Source organism: Oncorhynchus keta, chromosome 18 (assembly GCF_023373465.1).
Source record: "Oncorhynchus keta strain PuntledgeMale-10-30-2019 chromosome 18, Oket_V2, whole genome shotgun sequence".
NCBI lineage: Eukaryota > Metazoa > Chordata > Actinopteri > Salmoniformes > Salmonidae > Oncorhynchus > Oncorhynchus keta.
The window spans coordinates 26,517,332-26,534,893 of NC_068438.1; the positions used below are offsets into that span (position 1 = coordinate 26,517,332).

At 41.1% G+C, this 17,562-nt stretch overlaps 1 protein-coding gene and 1 long non-coding RNA gene across 5 annotated transcripts; one reads left to right on the forward strand and one right to left on the reverse strand.

Moving 5' to 3' along the window:
- Window positions 1–689: 689 nt before the first annotated feature.
- LOC118397527 (protein FAM118B-like) lies at window positions 690–16,738 on the reverse strand. Of its 4 annotated transcripts, none has more exons than XM_035792399.2 (8): window positions 16,648–16,738; window positions 11,497–11,601; window positions 10,989–11,241; window positions 7,171–7,398; window positions 4,086–4,214; window positions 3,624–3,921; window positions 3,278–3,340; window positions 690–3,000 (listed from the first exon to the last, which is right to left on the reverse strand). In XM_035792399.2, exons 2-8 carry the CDS (start codon window positions 11,592–11,594, stop codon window positions 2,987–2,989), a joined length of 1,083 nt encoding a protein of 360 aa, XP_035648292.1. In that variant the 5' UTR covers window positions 11,595–11,601; window positions 16,648–16,738; the 3' UTR covers window positions 690–2,986. The 4 variants fall into 4 exon arrangements, with proteins under 4 accessions (XP_035648292.1, XP_035648290.1, XP_035648291.1 ...); XM_035792397.2 differs by having other exon boundaries at window positions 10,989–11,292; window positions 16,648–16,737; XM_035792398.2 differs by having other exon boundaries at window positions 16,424–16,688.
- LOC118397528 (uncharacterized) lies at window positions 7,294–11,121 on the forward strand. Its single transcript, XR_004828431.2, has 4 exons — window positions 7,294–7,429; window positions 7,902–8,016; window positions 8,581–8,756; window positions 10,972–11,121. It is a non-coding gene; the product is annotated as an uncharacterized LOC118397528 (long non-coding RNA).
- Window positions 16,739–17,562: the final 824 nt, after the last annotated feature.

The window sequence follows — 17,562 nt, forward strand, 5'->3', positions numbered from 1 at the left end:
AGTACCTCAAATTTGTTTAGCTTTAAAATGATGCGGTGAAGTTCAACAAGAGTCATTTCCATCTGATCAAATAAATTCACTTCCTGGCATTGTCTTTTTCCCCTTCACTTCAATAAGAAAATGGCAGGTATGAATGCTTGCTGGAGGTGACACGTTTCAGCAGCCACCCTGTCCCTGAGTAAAGCTTAGTGACCATAGTGCCTATCCAGTCTCCCTGAAGCATCACCACTGCAGAGGTGACGGTCTGTCTGCTGAAAACATCAATAAGCCTGCACAACATTAAGTAACTCTTGTTTCTCTCGCTCTCCATGATGGACCCCTATGCCCCCTTCCTCCGAATTGGAGAGTTCAATTTGGTAGAGGTGAAGAGACATGGGTCGTTACATTTGCGGTTAAAAGTCCAACAGCTTTCTACCCCTTTGTCATTTTGAAAACAAAATAAAAGGGTCAAAATGACAAGTCTTACATTTTTCCAGTCCCATATGTCAATTTGAGAATGTAAACACTTCTAAATAAAGCTATGATAGCCTGTAACAACTTATGATTTAGTTATGTAACCTACAGCTTATGTTTATAAGTTTTCCAATTCCAACTTTGGAACATGAACATAAATGTTGATAGTGTGGTCTGGATAACAAAGGCAAAATGTAATCTCTTGGCAACATGGAAAAGTATTGCAACAGGAAGAGTAGAGTGGCAACTGGTGTACAGTGCATTCGGGAAGTATTCAGACTTTTCCACCACTATTCTAAAATTGATTTTATTCCCTCAATCTCCACCCCAAAACATAGCAAAAACAGATTTTAGAAATGTTCTAATTTAAAGATGAACAGACCTTATGTGAATAACTTCATACCCTTTACTATGAGACTCAATTGATGCATCCTGATCTTTGAGCTGTTTCTACAACTTGAAGCCCACATGTGGTAAATTCAATTTATGGGACATGATTTGGAAAGGCACACCTGTCTATAAGGTCCTAGTTGACAGTATGTCAGAGCAAATACCAATCCATGAGGTCGAAGGAATTGTCCATAGAGCTCAGAAAGGATTGCAGCTCCCCAAGAAAACAAGTCTCCATTCTTAAATGAAAGAAGTTTGGAACCACCCAAGACCCTTCCTAGAGCAGGCCGCCCAGCCAAACTGAGCAATTGGGGGAGAAGGGCCTTGGTCAGGGAGGTGACCAAGAACTTAATGGTCACTCTGACAGAGCTGCAGAGTTTCTCTGTGGAGATGGGAGAACCTTCCAGAAGTACTCAACCAATGGTAGTGGCTAGGCAGAAGCCACTCTTCAGTAAAAAGGCACATGACAGCCTGCTTCGAGTTTGCCAAAAGGCACCTAAAGGACTGACCATGAGAAACAAGATTTTCTGGTCTGATGAAACCAAGATTGAACTCTTTGGCCTGAATGCCAAGCATCACGTCTGGGGGAAACCTGGCACCATCATGCTGTGGGGATATTTTTCAGCGGCAGGAACTGGGAGACTAGTCAGAATCGAGGGAAAGATGAACAGAGGAAAGTAGAGATCCTTGATGAAAACCTGCTCCAGAGCGCTCAGGACCTCCGACTGGGGGCGAAGGTTCACCTTCCAACAAGCCAATGACACCAAGACAACGTTGGAGTGACTTCGGAACAAGTCTGAGTGGCCCAGCCCGAGCCCAAACCTGATCGAACATCTCTGGAGACCAGAAAATAGCTGTGCAGCGACACTCCCCATCCAACCTGACAGAGCTTGAGGATCTGCAGAGAAGAATGGGAGAAACTCCCCAATTACAGATGTGTCAAGTTTGTAGTGTCATACCCAAGAAGACTCAAGGCTGTAATTGCTGCCAAAGGTTCTTCAACAAAGCACTGAGTAAAGGGTTTGAATAACTATAAGATTATTTTTTACTTTTGCAAAATTGTCAACCTGTTTTTGCTTTGGTTATTGTGTGTAGAAATAATATTTAATCCATTGTAGAATAAGGCTGTAACAAAATGTGGAAAGAGTCAGGGGTCCGAACTTCCCAAATGCACTGTATGATACCAAAGGTTTTATTTATTTTTTAAAGCACAAATACCTACAGCTTTCACAAAACATGCAGTATTAAAAATCCAAAAGCCTTATAAAGGACAGTATACTATTTTTTTTGAGCACATGAGTGGCCAAGTGATTGTTACTCTAAAGATGCCTCATCTAAGTCACTGCTGAACCTGCAGACAAGATTCTCAAAAACCCTTCAACATGTTACCATGCTTCACAGATTTAACTAGCTGCTTTCAAGTTAGCATGGCAAGCATTATTTTCAGACTACATAGTTAACATCTATTGATGCTGTATGCTTTGAGACTTGACAGTTTCATAAGAGGACTGCAAAGTTGATCCTAAACAGGGGAGGATGGGAAGAGCTATAGGAGGACAGGCTCATTAATGTCTGGAATAAATGGAACGGTATCAAACATATGAAAACCACGTTTGACCCAGTTCCATTCAAGCCATTACAATGAGCCATCCTCCTATAGCGCATTCCACCAGCCTCCTCTGATGTGGATATGTTGTGCTACATTTTTGCCACGCCAGCTTCTCTTCAAATTCAGGGAGTCTTTAGCATAGCTAGGTCCTCAGGACTCTCCAGCCATTCATTCAGGACAGGATTCAGTTACAAATTATGTTGAGCTAGAATCCAAGTCAGGGACCTGTCCTTATGTCATCCCTACATCAGTCTTCCATTGCCCTTTCCAACATCTTATTCCAGATGTTAAGGTGTAGGGAAACACTAATTGGGTTGCCAGCTGCTTTAAAAGTTTACTTTCCTGCTGGGTCTTTCCCTTTGTCATGACAACCGGTAAAGATTAAAATAAAAACAATAAGCGGGTGACTAGAATAGTAACATGGGTCTCTTCTGGCCCATATTTGCCTGGCGGAGTAGTAGTAGATCCAATGAAACCTGAGTAGAAGTAGACTGTGGATGAAAATGACTGATACTCCTGTCTGTTTTGTGCCTGTCAAGAAGGATAGTCTGGGCAGAAAGAGAAGAAATAAAATATGAGGACCAACAGCTGTATATTACCACAGACTGCCATGCATTATAGGTAAGCCACTTGTGTGTAAGGGGTATGAATTCCAAGGAGGTTTTCACTAATGAAATGCCTGGATATAAGCACAATAAACAGGTATATTCTAAAAGCCTGGATATAAGCTTAATAAATAGGTATATTCTAACAGGATGAAATGAAGTGGATTTAGGGAAATGCCTCTTGCATGCGAGCACCGACAAAGAAGCACACAATCCTAACCTTGGAGGCTTTTCTGTGAATGAAAGCCATTCTGGGTTTCCTGTTCTTCTTGGGAGGGAGATCCTATGAAAATCAATGAAATCAACAGATTAACAAATAATAGCGAGCGCAAACAAAGTAGCTACTCATGTTTAAACAGGCTAATGTGCTACTCGGCTCACTAAAATAGAATTCCTCAGTAGCATCACCGTAAGATAAGATCCAAGCCCTTAGAAGATAATTGTTTTACGATTTACACTTCAGTAACATACCACAAACTAATAAGTGATCCATTGTAGGAAATGGATACAGTATGATAACTAAACATACAGTGAGTGAGTAATTTCACTGAAATTGGCTTCTTTACCCCAGCCGTTAGTGACAGCGTCGCGGTTGCAGATCTCGTTGGCCAGCCGTTCAAAGTACTCAGGCAGGTCGGAATACTCATTGCCGTAAGAGATGACCTTGATGCCCTTGTCTAGCATGTTGTCCCGCAGCTTCTTGAACTCTCCCACGTCCTCACGCCGCACCAGCATGAAGTGCTCCAGGTCCGACTTGTGTTTGACCGCCTCCAGGAACAGAGCCTGGAAGGTGGTGTCATCCACCGTGCGCCCGCAGCCCAGGAACACAAACGACTTGGTCTCATACAGTTTCTGGATCTCCCTCTGTCAAACCAATGGAGTTCAGTTTGCATTATGACACTGACAGAATTAACGTAACTACAATTAACGCAATGGGTCTTAAATTGGTTGAAAAAATGTAAACGGCAACTGCTAAGCGCTGAAACATTTCCAGGGTATAATTTAGAAAGGCTGCCCGCCTCACTCACCATGACCTCCGTGTTCCTCAGTACATTCTGGTAGCCAGCAGGGTGCAGTACAATACCGCTGGGATTCGTGTAAACACCGTGAATGTGCAAAACACTCAGACTTCTCTTCCCCTGAGCCCACTCCAGGACCTGTACGGACACAAACATTTCACAGTCCGTCACACCAAATCCTGTTCTCACTGGGTAGGGAGTGACACCGCTAATGTCAGACAGGGATGTTAGTCCTGATGGAGACAGGGCATAAATACCACACCCGATGGTCAATATCGCAGGCTTAATACATAGATGTGAATCATTAAATTGAGTCTTCTTAAATGTGAATCAATCAATTATTTTCAACGAGTCTACATAAATAACAATCCATGTTGGGTTCCTTCTAAGGTAAGAGCGTTTATAAATTTTGCTTAAGGAAAAATCTGTCATATTAGTTCCTATTTCTGATCAAAGACCAATATAGATTAATCCATAAACCTTGACAACAGTTGGAAGTTTGAAACTTTGACCTTGCCATATACTAACTACATCCTACTTCTGTCAGAGACAAAATACCTTCACAGGTCAATGCATTGACCACTTTCTCTGGTTTAAGGACACCATATTAGAAGGGCAACACTATTAGAAGACATATGTTGGTCTTTGAATCAAATATGTTGCCTTGAATTCACCTTTAATAAGCCTTAAACAATGTTTTATGTGCAAAAGCATTCCCTGTGTTGTGAGCCTAAACCTGTGAAAAGTAGTATAGTTAAACTGTCATGCCCTCAGTCTCATCAACTACTTCCTCTGATGGCATCTGAAGATCACAGGGGGCCAAAGCCTATGTTCCAATGCCCACACTTGCATACCACTTAGAATACATGCCCAATATATTGCTTATTAAATAGATATGACAATTTTAAAACGTTTAATGTTTAAACTGCAATTGTTTTTATCCTTTAAACATTCAGAATAAAAATCATTAAATGACGTGAATTACAACGCAGATCTGGTCCAATGCAGTTCCGGCTACCATACGGCGCTCATCTTACTGCTGTCCCCAACTCACTCAGCAACAAATGGTAGTTAATGACGTTTTTAGGTTCTCTGCTGTGTGCCTCTCCTCCATGTTCTCAGTGGTCAGCACATGGGGCTTCATGTCCCACTTCTCATCAATGTGATGGCTCATTGCAGTGATGTATGACAGCGTGTTCATAGTTGTCCAACAATGTTGTTAATGCCAATTATGGGGCGTCTTAGAGCTCAAACTTTGTACTTGCAGAACAATCATTATACAATTTCTTCATCCAGGCCGTCACGGTTTTTCGACATGGCATCTTGTAGTCTGGTTCTAGCTATGCCATCAGGGCACTGAAGCGGACATCCTCTAGCATTGACAATGGCTGCATATCAACTGCAATAATTTCTGTAATCAGCGCTATAATTTTCTCACTCTGTCCCTTATCGCACTTCTTTGGTGTGAAGAGCCTGTCTAATGTCTGGGCCTGCGCTACTGCCAGCAACGGTTCAAATGGTTAAGCATTGTACTTGTACTGCCACTGTAGCTCAATTCCCCCTCACAAAGCATGCATTTCACCACCTTCTCATTTAACTTCTCTAAGTATTGCCATACAGGACTTCACGGTTGTCACGTCTCTGTCTCACTCTCTGATGATGATGATGATTGGGACCTGTTAGTGGTAGTTTTGTGATAACTCCACTGTGATTTTAATTTTGTGGGGAATTTCTTTTTCAGTTAGGGATTTTTTCAAAACGATAAATCCCAATTTAATTGAAATGTTCACACCCAACTGCTTCAGAGCGAAGTGGTATGCTAGTGTGGCTTCTGCAACAGAGGCTATATCTGCATTGCATAAATAATACACTACATGACAAACTAGGTGGACACCCCTTCAAATTAGTGGATTGACTATTTCAGCCACACCCACTGCTGACAGGTGCATAAAATCGAGCACACAGCCATGAAATCTCCATAAACAAACATTGGCAGTAGAATGGCCTGTACTGAAGAGCTTAGTGAAGTGTCAACGTTAAGTGCTGTTATTGTGAAGTGGAAACGTCTAGGAGCAACAATGGCTCAACCGTTAAGTGGTAAGCCACACAAGCTCACAGAACGGGACCGCAGAGTGCTGAAGCACGTAAAAATCGTCTGTCCTCGGTTGCAACATTCACTATTGAGTTCAAACTGCCTCTGGAAGCAATGTCAGCACAAGAACTGTTAGTCAGTAGCTTCATGACATGGGTTCCCATGGCCGTGCAGCCGCACACAAACCTAGGATCACCATGCACAATGGCAAGCATTGGGTGGAGTGTTGTAAAGCTAGCCGACATTGGACTCTGGAGCAGTGAAGGGATGAATCACGCTTCACCATCTGTCAATCCGACAGTCTAGACGATTCTGTGCTTCCAACTTTGTGGCAACAGTTTGGGGAAGGCCCTTTCCTGTTTCAGCATGACAATGCCTCTGTCCATAAAGTGAGGTCCATACAGAAATGGTTTGTCGAGATCGGTGTGGAAGAACTTGACTGCCCTGCACAGAGCCCTGAACTCAACCACATTGAACACCTTTGGGATGAATTGGGAAGCCAACTGCGAGCCAGGTCTAGTCGGCCAACCCTCACTAATGCTCGTGGCTGAATGGAAGCAAGTCTCCGCAACAATGTTCCATCATCTAGTGGAAAGCCTTCTCAGAAGAGTGGAGGTTGTTATAGCAACAAAAGGGGGGGGACCTTCTGTAGCACAGTTGGTAGAGCATGGCGCTTGTAACGCCAGGGTAGTGGGTTCGATTCCCGGGACCACCCATACGTAGAATGTATGCACACAAGTAAGTCGCTTTGGATAAAAGCGTCTGCTAAACGGCATATATTATTATTATATTATTACCAACTCCAATGATTTTGGAATGAGATGTTCGACGAGCATACTTTTAGCCATATAGTGTATTTTCTGGTAAATCCCCAATTGACATCCATCCATGATGTGTTATTGCAGTGAAAATTATGTACACACAATTTAGAATTTGGCCCTAAAGAGCACACAAGGCCATGACTATAGAGATCTTTCCAAAAGGAAAAGGATCAGTTTTTACCTTCTTCTCGTCGGTTAGGTCCAGAGACTCCAGCTTCGATCCCTGGTGGGCTGCGTAGATCTCCAGCAGGTTGTCAAAATTGGTGGTGAGAACCAGCGCTCCACTCTCCATCAACTGTAGTACGGAGCGGAGAAGGTGCTTCCCCGCGTTCTCCATCTTACACTCCAGATCGTCAAACACCTCGTACAGGCAGTCCTTGAAGAAGGTAGACCGCACATTGCCTGTTCTCTGCAATGATCGGGCAGAAGCACAATTAGAGGTTAGTGGGTGTGTATTGATTATACAGATTATACCGCTGGTACTTAACTACTAGGAGGGAGACCATTTAGAAAAGCATGTTCAGGTTTTTAAAAGGTACAATAAAGCATTTATGACTGGTTGTTATAGTATTGAAAATGTTTTTCCATCAGTAGCAGGGACATGTAAACAGTTGCTGTACACGGTGAGTCTAATTGCTATGGAGCAGAGAGTTAGAGGGCAGGCTGTTTGAGTAGCCATGCGATTATGGCTGTCTGTAATGGATAAATCTCATTACTCAGAGCTACGCCGATTGCACACTATACCTGACAGTGGTTGTAGGAAAACAAAGGAGAAGGGCTGGCCCGCTATGAATAGCACTGTCGAGGTGAGCTTAGCGCACACAGCACAAGCGAGCTGCCTGGCCGACTGCTGGACTGTCCAGAGATTAGAGATCTAGTGGGCAAATTAACTAACAGGATCCCTTTTCACAGGAAGGAAGTCATTATCACCAAGAGCATGCATCTAGCTACCCACTCACCCTGCTGTTGACTTCTACACCGAATGCATTTTCCTTTTGTTTGAGGACTTATGTAATGACCAAATAAGGTAAAGTAGTATCATGCTCCTATCCTGAGATTGATATCGCCTCGGATGAGACACTAAAGTTGAGTTGTTTTCAACTAACCTGGTTCTAAACAGGGAAAGTTGTAATAACTGTCCTTAGTATTTTGCCTAGGTCATTCAACGACAGCAGGAAAGGATTTAGGTCACAAACATGCTGATTCTAACCTTCAGATTAGGCTCATTAACTGACATTACGGGCCAAAACACAGCACTAATCCACAGTTATTTACATTGTTTGGATTGCTCTCGTTATAGCACCAATACCATTGGGTTAAACTGCTGTGTCCCACCCGGTATTTGATCCCTTCTTGTGATGAGGGACAGAAGCCGTGGTTCTCTTCAGCTGTTCTGTGAACAAGCACCCAGTGGGCACACACTGGTTGAATGAAATTATGTTGAACCAACATGGAATAGACGTTGAATTGACATCTGTGCACGGTGGGAAACAATGTGACTAAAAGACAAGGTGAAGCCATGACAAATTTCTGTGTCTACACTCTACGAGAGTCCTCTTTTCAATGCGTTTCTTTCTCTTTACACTTTCAGCATACTAGGTTGAGGTCGGACGATTAATCGGAATGGCCGATTAATTGGGGCCGATTCGGTTTTCATAACAATCGGTAATCTGCATTTTTGGACACTGATTATGGCCGATTACATTGCACTCCACGAGAAGACTGGCAGGCTGACTACCTGTTAGGCGAGTGCAGCAAGGAGCCACGGTAAGGTGCTAGTTAGCATTAAACTTATCTTATAAAAAACTATCTTATCATAATCACTAGTTAACCTAGTAATATCATCAACCATGTGTAGTTATCTAGCTTGTCCTGCGTTGCATATAATCGACATGGTGCCTGTTAATTTATCATTGAATCACAGCCTACTTCGCCAAACGCATTCGCAAAAAAACAAGCGCATTCGCAAAAAAAAAGCACTGTCATTGCACCAATGTGTACCTAACCATAAACGTCAATGCCTTTCTTAATCAATACATATTTTTAAACCTGCATATTTAGTTAATATTGCCTGCTAACATTAATTTCTATTAACTAGGGAAATAGAAATTCTCTTCTCTTGCGTTCTTGTGCAAGCAGAGTCAGGGTATATGCAGCAGTTTGGGCTGCCTGGCTCGTTGCGAACTGTGTGAAGAACATTTCTTCCTAACAAAGACCGTAATTAATTTGCCAAAATTGTACATAACTATGACATAACATTGAAGGTTGTGCAATGTAACAGCAATATTTAGACTTAGGGATGCCACCCGTTAGATAAAATATGGAACGGTTCTGTATTTCACTGAAAGAATAAACGTTTTGTTTTAGCATATTAATGACCCAAGGCTCGTAGTTCTGTGTGTTATTATATTATAATTAAGTCTATGATTTGATAGAGCAGTCTGACTGAGCAGTGGTAGGCAGCAGCAAGCTCGTAAGCATTCATTCAAACAGCACTTTCCTGCATTTGCCAGCAGCTCTTCTCTGTGCTTCAAGCATTGCGCTGTTTATGACTTCAAGCCTATCAATTCCCAAGATTAGGCTGGCAATAAAGTACCTATTAGAACATCCAATAGTCAAAGGTATATGAAATACAAATAGTATAGAGACATAGTCCTATAATAACTACAACCTAAAACTTCTTACCTTGGAATATTGAAGACTCATGTTAAAAGGAACCACCAGCTCTCATATATTCTGAGCAAGGAACTTAAACGTTAGCTTTATTACATGGCACATACTGCACTTTTACTTTCTTCTCCAACACTTTGTTTTTGCATTATTTAAACCAAATTGAACATGTTTCATTATTTATTTGAGACTAAATTGATTTTATTGATGTATTATATTAAGTTAAAATAAGTGTTCATTCAGTGTTGTTGTAATTGTCATTATTACAAATATTTTTATTTATTTACTATTATTATATATATATTTTTATTTATTTCTAAAATCGGCCGATTAATCGGTATCAGCTTTTTTTTGGGGTCCCTTTTGGTATCGGAATCGGCGTTGAAAAATCATAATTGTCGACCTCTAATACTAGGTTCTAAAAAAAATGTGAGATTCAGGCTACTTCATATCGTAAGCGCCATACATCTATAATTCGTTATTCAATAGTTTTATGTTCCGCTACAATTGCGTGCCCTGTTCTGATAAGATGCTGAACATGTACAGAGGCCTGTGGCGCACCACCGCCTTTTAAGAACAGAAAAATATTTGCCACAGGGTCCATGGCGGTGTAATCACCTGATCTGCATGATTGTGAACCTGGAATAAAAGCAATGGATAAACAAACCCACACTGGGCAGTTGGTTCCTTTTGTGACAACAGGTGGGCTGCTGAAACAAAGCATGTTTAAGCAATCTGAACGGTGCAATGAGACATGACCAACACTGAAGGCAGATGGTATTAAGAACCGGTTAAGGTTTGATCCGACATGGTATGAAGGGGATACGGGCCGGTACCGAAATCTAAAAATATTTCCCCTTGAATTTCTCTGTAATTTAGTCACGGTCCACTGATTCGTTGACCTATTGAGAGAAATCAATGGGAGGTTATTCACTGGAGGGATTTCTTCATCTAGCGAATCAAATAACAGGCCTTAAAAGTCCTGTTTAAATTAACCTGAGTGCCAGAACTGGTTGAGTCAACTTGTGTGGCTTTGAAAACAAGGAATTGCATGATGACGTGTTGTAGTAATCCATCAGTGCTGTACTTAAGGTTAGGGCATCACCTTTTACACAGAACACAGGTTGAAAAACCTGAATCAAACATTTTAGAATTTAGATAAAAACATTGAACTATGCTGACTCCTTGCCACTGTCATTCCCACTATGATTACAAATCCCAATAAAGGAAAGTTTACAATGAAAGTCACTGGTGTGTCTCAACCAGCTGGCGACAGTGTGCTGTCTACATCTGGCTATATGTGTGTGCACAGGAGCGGGGAAGCCTTACCGGAGAGAGCTTCTGGATGAGGTCATGAGCCACGTGGACTAGGTTCTTGTCCTCCTGCAGGCTCTTCTGAAAACGCCTACTCTCCTCTTCCTCGAGGAGGTCAAAGTCGTTGGCCGCATCCAACAAGGCCTGGATCAAACCCTTCCAGGAGCGCAACGCGGGGACCTGAGGGGCCACAGCTGAACTCACCCCTGTACCAATAACTAGGACCAGCTCGGGCGCCCGCTTGGTCTTCAGGCTGGGCAGCAGTTTCCTTTGGGGCAGGCAGAGATTGAGTGATGGTTCCATTGATGGTTCCCAAATCCTTAGACAACATGAAGGTTAAACAAATCATGGCAAGTTTACTTGGCTGCTGTTCAAACTCAAACCTAGGCTGAAAACGTAAAGAATGGGTTTAAAAACAGAAACTATGAGAAAAAGTTCCTGACTAGTCTGATATTGATAATGCATTGGCATATAAAGAGGAACAGAGTACTAAATGTAGGCTAGTCATATCAGTTTTTGATACCTGGGTTTTTTGGTGTTGGAGTCAACATCCTGAGTATCAGCATGAGCTGGTCGCTTCTCTGTTTTCACAGTCACAACAGAGGCCACCACAGAGGCCATTCAGCTCCTGTAAGACAGCCATGAGATTGAATATACAGTTGAAGTCGGAAGTTTACATACACCTTAGCCAAATACATTTAAACTCAGTTTCACAATTCCTGACATTTTATCCTAGTAAAAAGTCCCTGTCTTAGGATCGCCACTTTATTTTAAGAATGTGAAATGTCAGAATAATAGTAGAGTGATTTATTTCAGCTTTTATTTCTTTCATCACATTCCCAGTGGGTCAGAAGTTTACATGGACTCAATTAGTATTTGGTAGCATTGCCTTTAAATTGTTTAACTTGAGTCAAACGTTTCAGGTAGCCTTCCACGAGCTTCCCACAATAATTTGGGTGAATTTTGGCCCATTCCTCCTGACAGAGCTTGTGTAACTGAGTCAGGTTTGTAAGCCTCCTTGCTCACACAAGCTTTTTCAGTTCTGTCCACATATTTTCTATTGGATTGAAGTCAGGGCTTTGTGATGGCCACTCCAATACCTCAACTTTGTTGTTCTTAAGCCATTTTGCCACAACTCTGGAAGTATGCTTGGGATCATTGTCCATTTGGAAGACCCATTTGCGACCAAGCTTTAACTTCCTGACTGATGTCTGGAGATGTTGCTTCAATATATCCACATAATTTTCCTTCCTCATGATGCCATTATTTTGTGAAGTGCACCAGTCCCTCCTTCAGCAAAGCACCCCACAACATGATGCTGCCACCCCCGTGCTTCACGGTTGGGATGGCGTTCTTCGGCTTGCAAGCCTCCCCCCTTTTCCTCCAAACATAATGATGGTCATTATGGCCAAATAGTTATATTTTTGTTACATCAGACCAGAGAACATTTCTCCAATAAGTACAATCTTTGTCCCCATGTGCAGTTGCAAACTGTAGTCTTGCTTTTTTATGGCGGTTTTGGAGCAGTGGCTTCTTCCTTGCGGAGCGGCTTTTCAGGTTTTGTTGATATAGGACTTGTTTAACTGTGAACGTAGATACTTTTGTACCTGTTCCTCCAGCATCTTTACAAGGTCCTTTACTGTTGTTCTGGGATGGATTTGCACTTTTCGCACCAAAGTACATTCATCTCTAAATGTAAATGTAATCTCTAGGAGACAAAGTGTCTCTTTCCTGAGCGGTATGACAACTGCGTGGTCCCATCGTGTTTATACTTGCGTACTATTGTTTGTACAGATGAACATGGTACCTTCAGGTGTTTGGAAATTTCTCCCAAGGATGATCCAGACTAGGGGAGGTCTCCAATTTTATTTTCTGAGGTCTTGGCTGATTTATTTTGATTTTCCCCATAATGTCAAGCAAATAGGCACTGTGTTTGACGGTAGGCCTTGAAATACATCCACAGGTACACCTCCAATTGACTCAAATTAGACTATCAGAAGCTTCTAATGCCATGACATTTTCTGGAATTTTCCAAACTGTTTAAAGGCACAGTCAACTTAGTGTATGTAAACATCTGACCCACTGGAATTGTGATAGTGAATTCTAAGTGAAATAATTTGTCTGTAAAAAATTGTTGGAGATATTACTTGTGTCATGCACAAAAAAGATGTCCTAACCGACTCGCCAAAGCGATAGTTTGTTACAATAAATTTGTGGAGTGGTTGAAAAACGAGTTTTAATGACTCCAACCTAAGTGTATGTAAACTTCTGACTTCAACTGTAAATACAATGCCATCCAATCAAAGCAATAACTTAAGTGCAATGCAATCTGGAGGGACCACAGAGAGTCATGATCTCAGTTTACTGTATCATACATAGAACAGCACCTTTACAGGGCAGTATCCCACTGTCCCCATTGCTACCGAAGGCAGGGCATCAGATTCACCTTACACTAGCCTTACACAGTGGAACATTTATGGGGATAACCCAGAGAATATTTAAATCACCAAGTACTGTGAGATAGCTATGGGCAATTCCACTCTGGTTTTTCACTTTAAAATGTACACCCAAACAGAAAACTATTGATTTTGATGTTTAACTTCTTAAGGTATAGGGGGCAGCATTTTCACTTTTGGATAAATAGCGTGCCCAATTTCAACTTCCTGCTACTCATGCCAGGAATAAGACATGCATATTATTAGTAGATTTGGATAGAAAACACTCTGAAGTTTCTAAAACTGTTTGAATCATGTCTGAGTATAACAGAACTTATGTAGCAGGCAAAACCCAGAGGACTAACCGTTGAGAATTATTTTTTTTGGTCTCTGTCTGTTCACCGAGTTCTCATTGGCAAATTATATTTCTTAGGAACCTGTTTTCAGTTCCTACCGCTTCCACTGGATGTCACCAGTCTTTGGAATTTGGTTGAGGATGTTAATTTGTGCAATGAAGAAGTAGGCCATCTAGGAACTGGGTAACACTGAGTTGCGCAAGATGTGAAAAGTAGCATGGTTTGTTATCTTCCTGTATTGAACTCAGATAGATCCGTCAACAATTTGATTGATTATTAACGTTTAAAAATACCTAAAGTTGTATTACAAAAGTAGTTTGAAATATTTTGGCAAAGTTTATAGGCAACTTTTGAAATATTTTGTAGTGACGTTGCATTTTTTGGAAGCAGTTTTTTTCTGGATCAAACGCATCAAATAAATGGACATTTGGATATATATGGACGGAATTAATCGAAGAAAAGGACCAATTGTGATGTTTATGGGACTAATTCGGAGTGCAAACATAAAGATACTCGTCAAAGGTAATGCATGTTTTATATTTTATTTCTGCGTTTTGTGTAGCGCCTGCAGGGTTGAAATATGCTACCTTCTTTGTTTACTATTGGGCTATCTTTGACCAGACTTTGTATCTGCACAGTTCTTCCTGTAAATGTTTTTTATATTTTTTATTTAATGGAAATTGTTAAAGACACACTGTGGAAATCGCTTCGCCATTTCCTGGTTGCTAAAATTCATATAGTTTGACTAATTTTAGTTTATGTGACAAAACAAGCAAGTACAGTGTAGAGAATCATTGTACCATGTAAACCGCTGCCTTGTCTTCAGTCCAGCCAGAGTTCGTCGGAGAACAGGAAGTTACAAAAAGATGAAAATGTGGTTTTCGGTGATGGCTTTATAGCTAGCAATTTCTAAACAATTACACATTTCTATAAGTAAGTACTAGTCTAACAGTAATGTTAAATAATACACTTTGGCTGTTTAAGCCAATTATATTATGACTGTTGCCTCCCATTTAAGTTTGATGGTAATGATATTTGTTTATTATTATAATTGTTTAGGTGGAGGTTGCTAGCTACAACGGTATCTTCAACCTAGCCTAGCTTTTAGCTGCTCTGCAGTGCAAGCTCGCTTGACTTGCATTAGTTGGTAAAACTAAACATGTTCTATTATCACCTGTAACAATAGATTTATCCTTGAATGAAAAGGTAATATCTCCTAAAATAAATATGCTCTCTGAAGAGACAGGCTCTCCTCAATATTGTGCTACAAACACTACACTCACAGATAGAACAATGGGACAGATATTTCACTGGAAGCATCCACTTGGCTTTTTCACTCACTGCCAAATATGGTAGTGAGTGAAAAAGAAGATGAAACGAGATAGATTTTGGCCGACATTCTGAAAATGTTCTCATCGATTCAACATTTGATGTCATTTGATGTCAACATTGATGATAACATATGTTATCAAAACTAAAATATGTTACAAAGTGGACTACATTTTGTAAACATTATTCTTTGCCAGTTTTTAAAAATGGCGTTGTTTAGAAGGGGTGCAAAAGCAAACTGAGTTATTGCACACTTCACGGAGTAGGCGTTCCCTAACCGGAATGTGAGAATAAATGCTTTAACTTGCCAATAGGATGTCGCTAGCTCATGCTTGGCTCTGCCCACTATGACTAATTTGTTCCCACTTGAAACAATGGGCTGTGGTCCATATTGGTTTAATTACACATCTTTTGGGGCTCTCGAGTGGAGCAGCTGTCTAAGTCACTGCATCTCAGTGCTAGAGGCGTCACTACAGACCCTGGTTCCATTCCAGGCTGAATCACAACCGGCTGTGATTGGGAGTCCCGTAGGGCGGCACACAATTGGCCCAGTGTTGCTGGGCATCAGTCGCCATGTAAATAAGAATCTGTTCTTTAACGGAGTTGCCTAGTTAAGTTTAAAAAAAAGTAAAACTTGTCTGATCAGTACGTCAAGAAAATGACGTGTGGCGTAATGAAAAACCTCATGACGTGAATTGGTTCTAGATCTATTACTTTCATTTTTATGTGAATTTAATCGGGTCGCCCAAAAAGTTACATATGCAGCATTAAATGTAGTCCTCAAATTGTGCATAGAGTTCTATGGTTGGTTAAACTTTGAAATCTGTGTTTTGTTTGGTATAGCTGCATTTTATAGTAAAACATCTGAGTCTCGGCGTAATCGGTAGCTGGCTAAATTCGTGCTTGAGGCTTATTTATTGTATCATTATTGCAATAATAGTCTTGGTGCTAAATAAGAATGATCATGTCCTCCGTCTGGAGACATTTCCTGACAAACTTCAACTAAGGAAATGTGTTTTTTTGACGTGTACATTCATGAAAGCAAAATTTGAATTTTAAAAAATGGACAACAATAAGCAAAAGTTAGCTGACTGTACAGTACACTGTATACTTCCTTGTCTTTATCGTTACTGGCCAACTGACGTTAGATAGCTAGCTGCTAGCTAAGCAAGTGAAGTGCGCTGCCAGGAAGAACTGGCTAACGTTACGTTAGCCAACCAGCAGGTAAAAGCTCAATGTACAGTAGGCTATCTAGAATTACGTTAAAGTTGAGCTGGCTGTGAAATAAAACACAATTGCTTGTTAAATTCACACAGGTATTTACACTTACCCTGATAACTCCCAACAAGTTTTTTTTTTTTGGTCGAGTTAACCAACTGCGAGTTAAATATCAGTCTACCGACATATCCTGCTTTGAAAGCCGGTATTTGCAATTGTTGTATTTGACATGGCGTAGTCTGAGTGCCTTTGCCTGCTAGATATTATTATTAGCAAATCTATTTAGCTATAAACATTTCTGTCGACTTCCTCTGTGTGCACAACCTGTCGACTCACATGCTGCTGGAGGTCTGTGTGTGTCGTGATGAGTTGGACAAGGGATGTGCGCGGCTACCACAGATAGAACGATGGGACAGATATTTCACCGGATGTATAAATGTGAAGCTTCTGGTTGACAGTTCCACTAATAGCCAAATATGGTAGTGGGAGGAAGCCCACTGGTCGGCAGTGGGAGAGGATGGAACGAGATGGATTTTGACTGAGGTTCTGCACATCGATGCGACGTTTGATTTCAATACAGTTTCTGTTCCCTAAACTAGAATATGGTATGAACAGATTGGACAGTTTTTTACTTTACCCTTTGCAGAAGTTTGAGAAAAAGTGCGTTGTTTAGGAGAACAAACGTGAATTAAATTATTGCACACGCGCACTTCAAAGAATTAGGCGTTCCCTAACTGAAATATGCAGATAATGCTAGACCGCGCCAATTAGGATCTAGCCCATCTCGTTGTTTGTACTGCCCACGATGACTCATTTGTTCCGGTTTGAAACGACAGGCTAGGGTCTATCTTAGTTTAGTTGTAAAAATCTTTGCTACTACTGTAAATCCCACTTATTCTTCTGTGGGGTTTATGGCAGACTACAACCCAAAAATGTGTATTACCGCCACCAACTGGACAGGGTTGAAAAAAACAAAGTAAAAATAAAACCCATACGTGATTGGGAAAACGAACTTAATCCACCCAAAATAAAACAATAAAAAACATATTGACAAAACTAAAACTCCCACTTCCTCCTTCCTTCAAATCTCCATATTTCCCTTCTCAGGCTCTATAACGTGAGAGGGTGGTACGGCTTGTGATAATACTCCATGCAACTCCTCCGCCGAGAAGTCTTTCAGTCCCAGCAACCAACTTGTTATCAGTATAAAAGACACCTGTCCACAACCTCAAACAGTCACAATTATGTCTA

Bases quoted from the DNA above. Each gene is read 5' to 3' on its own strand.
- LOC118397527 (XM_035792397.2), bottom strand. From the start codon at position 11,594: ATGGCCTCTGTGGTGGCCTCTGTTGTGACTGTGAAAACAGAGAAGCGA. The intron at 7,399-10,988 runs GTAAGGCTTCCC...CGATCATTGCAG, and splicing joins TCATCCAGAAGCTCTCTCCG to AGAACAGGCAATGTGCGGTC. The intron at 4,215-7,170 runs GTAAAAACTGAT...GTGTCCGTACAG, and splicing joins ACCTAACCGACGAGAAGAAG to GTCCTGGAGTGGGCTCAGGG.